Source organism: Lathyrus oleraceus, chromosome 6, assembly GCF_024323335.1.
Source record: "Lathyrus oleraceus cultivar Zhongwan6 chromosome 6, CAAS_Psat_ZW6_1.0, whole genome shotgun sequence".
Taxonomy (NCBI): domain Eukaryota; kingdom Viridiplantae; phylum Streptophyta; class Magnoliopsida; order Fabales; family Fabaceae; genus Lathyrus; species Lathyrus oleraceus.
Genome location: NC_066584.1, coordinates 32,058,992 through 32,069,484, shown reverse-complemented (window position 1 = coordinate 32,069,484; position 10,493 = coordinate 32,058,992). Strand labels below are relative to the sequence as shown.

At 36.4% G+C, this 10,493-nt stretch overlaps 1 protein-coding gene across 1 annotated transcript; it reads right to left on the bottom strand.

Annotated features, from left to right (window-relative positions):
- Positions 1 to 4,232: 4,232 nt before the first annotated feature.
- On the bottom strand, positions 4,233 to 7,681 carry LOC127095940 (glycosyltransferase BC10). Its single transcript, XM_051034578.1, has 11 exons — positions 7,353 to 7,681; positions 6,436 to 6,914; positions 6,241 to 6,339; positions 6,046 to 6,146; positions 5,881 to 5,952; positions 5,657 to 5,747; positions 5,420 to 5,500; positions 5,194 to 5,256; positions 4,976 to 5,098; positions 4,833 to 4,871; positions 4,233 to 4,753 (listed from the first exon to the last, which is right to left on the bottom strand). Exons 2-11 carry the CDS (start codon positions 6,838 to 6,840, stop codon positions 4,625 to 4,627), a joined length of 1,203 nt encoding a protein of 400 aa, XP_050890535.1. The 5' UTR covers positions 6,841 to 6,914; positions 7,353 to 7,681; the 3' UTR covers positions 4,233 to 4,624.
- Positions 7,682 to 10,493: the final 2,812 nt, after the last annotated feature.

The following is a 10,493-nucleotide window of genomic DNA, read 5'->3' as shown; positions in this document are numbered from 1 at the left end:
TCTTTAGTCGGCTCACTCGGTGATATAATTTTTTCCTTTTTAGCATCCTTTTTCTCTGTCGTCGTGACAGTATTAACATTCTCATGACCTCTCGGATTTTGAACTGTTTCACTTGGTAGGGAACCTGGTGTTCGAGAACTTGCCAATTGTTGCGCTATCTGCCCCAGCTGAACTTCGAGATTCTTTAGGGATGCGGCGGTGTGTTTCTGATTGTTTCTAGTCTCTTCTTCAAATTGCCCATTTTGAGCTGCCATCTTTTCAATTGCAATCTCCCAATCTGCCTTCTTTGGGACTTGTTGTTGCTGTTGCTGATATTGGTTTTGATATTGACCTTGTACCTGATGTTGCCCATTCCCTATCTGATCCTTCCATGCAAAGTTGGGATGATTCTTCCACCCCGGGTTGTATGTGTTGGAATAGGGATTGTTTTGCTTTAAAAACTTGATCTCTTCTATCTGTTGTGGTGTTGCAAAACAATGAACAATATTGTGTGGTCCATTACAAATGTCACACACATCGTTTGGTGCCTGTTGCACTTGAGCCACCTTCTGAGCACCTATGTTTAGTGCTTTCAACCTTTTCTCTACCTCCGCAGCAACTGCTTCTTCAATCTTCACCTGTTTGTTTGTTTCAAGCTTCAAATCAATAACTGTAGATTTGCTTGACACCCTATCATATAACTCCAAATGCTCATTCGAGGCAATTGCTTCAATTATCTTCTTCATATCAGTGGTTGTTGCAAAGTTAGCTGAGCCACCAGCTGCTGAATCAAGGATTTGTCTCGTTTGAATTCGAAGACCATTAACAAACATTTGCATCTGCTCAGTTTCATCCATGTTGTGAGTAGGACAAGCCACTAGGCTTTTCTTGAATCTTTTATAGGCATCTCCTAGTGACTCACCCTCCTTCTGCTTGAAGTTTTGGATCTCATATCTTTTCCGCAATGACACAGATGCGGGAAAGTATTCCTGCAAGAATGATGTTTCCATCTGCTCCCATGTAGTGATACTACCAACAGGTAAGGAATAGAACCACTCTTCGGCTTCGTCTGCTAAAGTGAATGGGAACATACGAAGTTTGATTGCTTCTTCGTTATGTCCAGGCATTTTCAGCATTGTGCTCATAGTTAAAAACCTTTGCAGATGCTTGTTGGCATCTTAATTCACTCTTCCAGAAAAGGACCGTCTTTCGAGTTGATTAATGGTGTTGGGATGCAGCTGAAATTGTTCCACATTGACCGGTTGGTTTACAATTGTCATACGACCACCCGGAGTGTTGGTTCCACCATAGTCACCGAGAAGTCTCTCTGGTGGTGGTGGTGGTGGGTTTGCAGCCATGATTTCAGGAACTGTTTCCGCGTCGGAATCTGAATTCTCTGAGTGCACTGAAACAACTTCCTCCCCTGCTTTCTCTGCTAATTCCAGTTTTTCTCGCTTAGCTTGTCTCAGTCTAGCGCGAAGAGTTCTTTCTGGATCTGCGTCAAAAGAAAAATTCGTTGAGGCCTTACCTCGCATAAACAAGTTAGACAAAGATTAGAATTGAATAACAAAACTGTCACAGATAAAATTTTGGTTGACGAGCAACAAAATTTCGATAGAATAGAAATTAAAATATGTATTTTGGCAATCCCCGGCAACGGCGCCAAAAACTTGGTCGGAAAAATAGCAAGTGTACTATTTTTACCGATGTAGTAATAAGGAGTTTTATTTCCAAGTATCGATCTCAGGGATTGCGTAGGAAATATGTATTTAACTTTGATTCTATCAGAACAAAAATATAATGATTTAGTTGTTTTAGGAATTTCAGCAATAAACACAAAAGACAGTACAATATAATTGATTGATATAAAATATGCTAGGGGAAGTGGTTGATTTAACCAGTTATGAATTCAGTCAAGATTTCCTTAATACCTATGAAACATTCAATTACCTAACCTCATAATGTTCTTCCTTAAGTCCTTAAGGAAGAAACTATTAAACTATCAATTCTTACTCAAATGTCCATTCAATTAATCCTTGGTTTTAATCAGAAATAATATCAAGGTTTGCGGTGGTTTACAAAAGTTACTAGTCCTAGATGATGCAATCATAAACCTAATTGTGTGAAAACCCTAACAATCACAATCCTGTTATTGATAGTCATAAATCAATTTGTATTTGTCCGATACAAAAGTATAACAACATCACACAATTGAATTGAAATAAGTAACATAGTAATAAGGAAATCATTTGTTCAAATTCATAACATACGATCAAATCAGGACCACCCCCCTAACATAGGGGTTTTAGCCTCTCATAGTATTAAACGAAATCATAGTATGAAAATTAGACATTACAAAGAACTAGGAGATTTGGATCTTCAATGGTCGGAACCCTTGAATCTCGCCGTCTTCGAATCCTCCGTAGTAGCTATCTTCTCAATGTCGTGTTTTCTTTCGTACGTCAAAAAGTGTTTTCTCCTTTCCCTTCCAAGCCTTCTAATAGCATCAGATGAATCTCCTCCAAGCAAAAGGTCCAAACTACCCTTAATGAGCAGAATAGGTTCACAAAGCAAAAGTTTAGGTTTCCAAGCCGCGCTCAACAACACGGGCTGTGTGTGTACACACGGGTGCCCGTGTGTGCTCTCCAAAATGATTATTTTCATATTAAGTTACAGGGGCATCAACACGGGCCGTGTTCCTACACACGGGTGCCCGTGTTAACTCTCTGTTTTTCTGCCTGACCAACAACACGGGCAGTGTTGTGGCACACGGGTGCCCGTGTTGAACAGCTGTATTTTCATATTTTTTCCTTTCTGAGTATCCCCAACTCCACTATTAGTGCTTTTAAACCCGTGCAACGGCCTTTAACAATAACACTACCAAAACGAAGCGTAAAAGAGATCTTTTTGACATAAACTTGTAATCAAATGCAATGCGATACCAAACCAACAAAACATGATAAATGACTCCGAAGCAACTAAAAACAAACATAAATCTTACCAAAGTGATAAAAATATGTCGGATTAACGGTGGGAATTCAATGGAAATGGTGACCGATCACCGACCATTTGATGCGTTCGGGGATGCATCTTCGAAAATTAGAGATATTATTAAAATTTCGCGTTATGCATAAGAAGCATATGGATGCATTAAGAAACTCCATAATTTTAAAGCCTTCTTCATCAATTGATGGTCCACTCGAGTTGTTGGCTGCCCGAAAAGCTTCAAACCTTAAAGACAAATCTCATGATTTGAAATTAAGGTTTTTGGTAAAATTCATCTTTTGGTCAAAGAATCTACTAACAAGCTTGCTCACGTTCAAGATGAGATCAATATTATTAGTATAAGTGAAAGCCTAAAACCTTAAGAAAATGTGGCTCAAAATGAACTTGAGGAATTTGTTTGTGTTTCAACAATTTGTTGGAATAAAATGATTTTTAAGAAAGATGAGGAAGAAAATGAAGAGAAAAGAGATATAAACTGAATTGTAGAAATTTGTATTGAGTATAGTTGCTTTTTATTTATATTATACAATGCCCATTATATAGGCGACTAAAACATATACACAAAACTATTCAGATCGACTCAAGTCTAAAAAATATACACAATGTTAAGTACAAAACTACAAATTACATTTCAACATAACTATAAGTTGTATTCCATTCAATCTAATCCAGTTGACTCCTACATCTCAACTAACTAATTTGACATAATCGAATGCTAACTTTCAACTGAACATCGAATTACATCTTCTAACCGAGAAACATTTCCAATGTTGTTTTATGAATCATAATACTTAAATGTAAGACTTCCTTTACAGAATTTTTTCACAAATTCTTTCAACTTCTCTTAAAGGACTGAAAAACTTGAAATTGAAATGAGAAAAAACATGAAAATAAAATTTTTAAAACAGGAGTATTTTGGTCAAATTACATTAAGTGTTAGGGTGGGAGGACAATAGTAGTAGGGGTATAGGTAAAATTTTCAAATTTAAGTACAACTTTTTTTTTATAGACATTAGATGTCATTTTTGAAGACATTGGATGTCATTTTTGAAGTGGGGATTGAAAAATGAATATCCATGAATAAGAGTTTACTGCATGTTGATTCAACCTTAGTTGAAACTTATTAAAAACACAAGTATAATCACTTGTTTCAGTCTCTCCTCTATTAAAGACTCTGCACATATCATGCAACTAAACCAAACTGACAAATACATTTCTCATCTTCAATTTTACTTTCACACAAAACAACGCTCAAAACAATGGTTTTTATAAATGAATCTTCATACAAAACCAAATATTTGTGCCTTAATAAATAACAGTTAGCTTCTAGAGTCAAATCAAGACCAGGCCTTTTCCCTCCCTCTTTAGCCTATCAAAGAAACCAAAACTTTTCATCCTTTTCGAGAAATCTATGACGTTTCAAATACAAAGTGTAAAATAGGAACAACAAATTTTCCAACCATGGACAAGCTCATCAGTTCCATCAAGCCTCAGAAAAGCAAATTTTGATCTATGCCCTAATAAATATATCCATCTGCCTCAGGAACTTCTCGAAATAAGATATATATGTGCAAAAGATGGTACCGGGGACGACATGGTGTTGACTCGCCAAAGAATGATAAAGTGTTGTATGAATACTTTAGAATGTTGTAGAGTTTGAGAAAAGTTTAATCAATTTATCTTGAGTTTCTGGATAAAACTTCCGTGCGAATAGATAACACGATCGTTTTGAGCCGTTTAATTCACAAGGTGTAATCACCACAGTTCTCTGCAAGCAATGACAGACTCGTTAACTTAAATTAGAGGGCGTAGATCATATAATGCAGAAAATGGAATATGTTACGCACCTTTGCATCACTTGTATAATGTGGACTTTCATCAATGTACTGCGGCGAATAAAAATGTAACGATAAATAGAATTGAAAATAAAAAGATGTTTTGGAATGTTGCAAATTAACAATGAAAAGACAAGGAAAAAAAATACACATACTGCTATTTTTTTCATGAGTTGGTAAGTAATATCTTGAGCCCTGAATGACCTAGGATGCCATTTTCTTTCAGACCAGTCAACATATGTTACTGACCAATTCGCGATTCCGCCTGGATCAATCATCTAAACATGCACCGAACAAGTTAGCAGGCAGAGAGAGAGAGAGAGAGAGAGAGAGCTACTGTATTACTTCAAAAGAGAACAGATTCGTTCCTTACATTAAAAAAGGTTGGCAAGTAATGCTCATCGGAATAGCAGTTGCGGTTTCCCTCCATATTCGGCTGATAAGTTTAAAATATGAATAATAGTAGAATTTGGTCAGTGATGCTATCCTTACACATTCCGATCTTCCAACAATCATTACAAACAGGATAGAAAGGAAAAAGTGGAATTAATAACTTGGTCAGCAAGAAAAAGAACAAGTGAGTCTTAGTAACATAGTACCCTGCAATGATGTTTGAATTTTGTAAAATAGAGGCTGTCTGCCATAGTTATTATAGCATGCTGTCGTTTCATGGAGAACCACTGTAATACAAACAAGAAGATCAAAATCAGATCAAAATCAGATGCGTGCCAGAAAAGTTACCATTGGTTTTCCTAAATTTGATACAAAACAACTTTTCATCCAAATCTTAACTTTAATGAATGATTTTATGGTTCCGATATTTTTAAACTATATACCTGTGAACCCTTTCGAAAATCTTTCTTTTCTACTTCAGGCAACATACGTTCCATATACCTGCCATTTCCATGAGGACCGAGATCCACATAGCTTTTTATTATATAAAATAGAAGACAATATTAGTTCAAATTTCCATCCAATATATCTGTAGAATCGTCAATGAACGAAAAAATTTAAAGATTTTCATAAACTAATTTGTAGGTTTGTTTATATAATTGCTTACCTATCAATAAAGCTGACACTTGTTAATAACAAGTAGTTGTACACAAAATCAAAGCGGCGCACCGGAATACAACTGAAGCAGAAGTGAACATACAATTGATTGGATGAAATCTCAAAAACCAACTGAATCTTAGCATCTTAAAGAAGAACGAGTTAACAAAATTACCTATCAGACAACAAGACGAAATGTTGGTTATCAGGGTCTAAAAGCGCATTTGCCAAAAGTCTCCTTTCAGCTTCAACCATTGAAACTTTTCCCCAAGTTACCTGAAAGAAATCGAAAAATCAGTCGGCACTGGCTACTAAGAAAGTATCATATAAAGAGCTGGTATATATTCAAATCATGAGATATACCCCATACCGGTTCACTGTGGATGTCTCGACCAACAAAATAGGAGCTGACATGTACCGGTTTTTCCTTCGATGCATGTACATAGACAGTGAATTTGCCTTCATGGCCCTGCATTAGTTATAAGTAAAATAAAATAGCATGCATTGTTATGAAAGAAGACATGAAATCTATGTATGTGGTTCGTGGAATCGGAATGCCATATACCTGGAAGAACATGTGCCATAGTTTCTCGAAAGGTAATGAACCCGGAGTCAAAAACAAAAACGCAACTTTAGGGACCTTGGTTTGAACAGGATAATACTTAAGAATTTCGTTAATAACAACCCGAGATTCAACTTCTGCATCCGAGAATTCCCGTGTCTGTACAGGTGGTGGCCGACTATACGTACTACCACTACCACCAACAAAACTACAACCTTGAGGGTTAAAGAAAGAACACGTCGAGGAGAGGCTCCACAGCGGATAAATATAAGCAGCAATCAGAAAAAAAAACACTATGAAGACTAAAACAACAATCCAATTAGGCCTCTTTAAGTGTGATCGGGGTCTTGATCCAACCATGATCAAATGACTTCTTATGAACTGCGGCCATGCAAGTTCTTTCTTCATTTAAGTTCAAGACATTCCTTCACGTTCCCCGAATGAATCCGTAGTCGAACGACAACATTCATTTACATTCAACCCTGTCTCACATACAAAAAATCATAATAAGTACTTCAACTACCAATCAACTCTAGTTCAGATGAAATCAAACATGTGCATAGAAAACCTAGGACCATGTTTTTAAGTATGCAAGACAAAAAAACATAAATAAACAAATAAATAAATAACAGAATTATAGTTTGAACAAAGGCTAGATTAAAAACACGGTCCTACGCCTACCCTAATTTGAAAAATGAAAAACAAAAGAATCCCTAAAGGCTAATTATAATTATAAATTAATTAATAAAGTAGAAAAATGTCCGAACAAAACAAACAAGATCTAGGAACAGAACAGAGATCTCTTATTATGAACCCTAGTGGTACATAGTTGAGATCTTTCAGTAAAGAACAAAAATATTGGAAATGAATTTTGAATCGGGACAAAGAGGAAAGATAATAAGAATGAATAAATCCAATACCTGTGATTGAATGCAGGGATCTGAGGAAGAACCCTGCAGAAAAAATGGAAACGGAAGAATGGAAGACAATGTCAACGTTGGTGTTTTTAGGTTGTGTCGTGGTTGGATTGGATTGGATCGGTGGTTTAGATTTGTTATGACAAATGGAGAGCGTTGATTCCGGGGTTTTGTGTTGTGTTGTTGAATATTTTAAGTTTAACTTGTATTTGTGGATGTGTTTGGGTTTTTGATTATTTTTGTATGTCTCTCTCTTCCCCGTCGCTGTTTTGTTGTGCTAAGTTCAGGTTGTAATGTCTTACTCTCAGACACTATACTTTATGTCGTTTAATACTCTTTATCTTATTGTAGCATACCATGTGTATAAGTATAACCACTCAACCTCTAAATATTGCTATGAATCAAATTTATAATCAATATATTTTATTAAGAGTCCTCTCTTTGTTACCATATTTCATTTCGAAATTTCTTTTCTCACTTGGTCGAAATGACTCTCCAGAGTTTTCAACGACGTATTTTCGAATGTATCTAAAATAATTTTATTATGTGCGAATGTGTGAATCAAGTCGTCATTCTAATTTTTGTCAAAAAATGGTCTCTATATACATCTACGAAACTTTTATATAATGTATTTGACAATGCATCTCTCAAAACATCACTGACTGCATTGTAGGCTATTTAAACATCATTATTTGAGATATGCATTTCTGAAAACTTCCTACGTACATCTTCGACATAAAACATTGTCCTAAGTTTATTTTCGGATATGCATTTCTGAATGCATCTTAAATAACCTTATCCTTCGTAAATCGAACAGTCACTCCATTTTTTGAAAAAATGATCTGGAGATGCATCTGCGAAACTTTTATGGAGTGTATTTAGTGATGCATCTCTGAAAACTCCATTGAGTGATTTTTAAGCTATTTAAACATCATTATTTTAGATATGCATCTCCGAAAATATTCTGCATGCATCTTAGGCAGAAACATTGTCCTAAATTTATACTTTTTTTAAGCTAAATTTATTTTAATTTGATTAATAATGTCATAATTTGATTCAAACATTAATAGACATGCGCGTTAAAGAGCAAAGTAATGCATTAATTAAAAAAACATCTCATATTATTACAAACATCGGTCTTAAAGTATGAAAAATAATACTAAAACATCCTAAAATACAAAAAAAAAACATAATTTACTGCGTATGCATAATCCTAACCTCATGGAACATCCTATATCACTGGTAACCCAAGGCATTATGTGACTCGGTAAGAATGGTGTGTGCGAGGACAACCATATCATCGTCATCTCTCTCAAATCGACCAGACTATATGCCCTCATACGTAAGCCGCGTAATATTTTGAAAGATCAGAAACACGTCAATGACATGGTCATCCCTGACCTGCTCATTCTCTAGGACCTCCTCATGAGTTGGCCTAGATGGATGTCCAGGAGTGTATGGTGTCATGATAGGGTATGTCACACTATAAAACCAAGTCATATAACTGCCCACATAAGACCACTGACTTGTAGTTAACATCTTTCGATACTCCTCTAGTACCAGGTGACTCTCGTAATCCGCTAGTATGTCATCAAGATGTTTGTGGATGATGTTGTCAAGAGCAAATTCGAAGGGAGATCTCATAATGATTTGAACATATCCAAATTAACGCATGCATTGCTCTAGAAGATACATGCACATCATATTTCTCCCGCATGTCAGCCATCTAGAGTATAATGAAATGGGATCGAAGGAAACATTGTCCCGGTGAGCGGTGTATGGTGTCTAGTTGATGTCACCATGTGTAGTCCGGTCAACATACACATGGAACGGATGCACAACATTATTCTCTTTAAGCGGGTAATACATGCAAGCACATGTTCAATCCTCAGTATACCCTTCCACACACTTAAACCCGTGTATGTGGTAAAAGTGAGATATCATTCATCCCTGGAAATGAATAAGAAAAAAATATTACTAATAAGTGTAAAAAAAAAGTGCTATTAAAATATTTGTAGTTATGGAAATTACTGTCAGCATGCAGCCTGTCATTTGCCTTGTTGTCCAAAGACAACATTCGCTCAACTTGGAGTACAAGTATACCAAATAGACGACCCCTCAGTCCCACTCGTGAATGGCTGACAAGTCGATTAAGTACTTTAGGTATGCCACATCGACGTAGGTTGCACTTTTTTCCTCAAACATGGACATGTCAACCAAGAATAAGAGGTAACACCTCAAAGCATACTCTCAGTGGTAAGTAACCTAGTGATCATCGTTATCAGCATCATCGACCAACTCCAAGTTGTTTTCATATAGATTCTTCAAGTATGAAAACCTGACATTAGCACATATGGTTCTCTTACACTCCATCAGGGCATCAACTAGGTTAGCTCCCAAATAAATTACCATCATCTCCTGGGCTTCTTGACGAGAGATCTTGGAATAATCAAGTAATTTCACCCCTGATGGGAAGGTGTGGAAGGAAAGCGACGTCATCTAGTGTAATCACCATCTTGCCAATAGGGAAGTGGAAAAATGGCATTTCTTTATAACTTCTCTCGGCAAAAGCCCATGCATGTCATGGTTAGTGGTCTTCCACCCAAAGCAACACAGGCCAACAAGATCGGAGTATCAGATGGAATTTTAGAACTAATCATTCTCAGACTAATAAAGAACCAAAATATTTCTGTTGTGGTTTAAATACTTTAAACATTCGTACTCCTATTAAAAAAGTATAACAATATTAGTCGTTTGGAATTTGTATAAAACATATAAACAATTGTTAACAAATATACCTCTTTGACCCAGACATGTCCAGTAACATGATCTTTATAGTGGACGTTGACAATCACAAGGTACCTCAAGAGCAACCTCGACAGGACCCATTGCATGTAATTGTTGAGGCACCTGATGAAATTGAGCCTAAACACAGGGTCCTCACATTCATGTTCAAATTCCTCAAGTTGCTCAACCTGTTGCGCAATATCCATATCAAGACTTTCAATTTGGAATTCCTTATGCCTATCCCGTGGCACCTTCTGATGTTTTACCTCCATTTTCTTATCCTGGGGCACCATATGCTCCGTATGGGGTCCAACACAGTCAAACTGTTAATCCTGGTTCGCAGATGGTCAATAACGG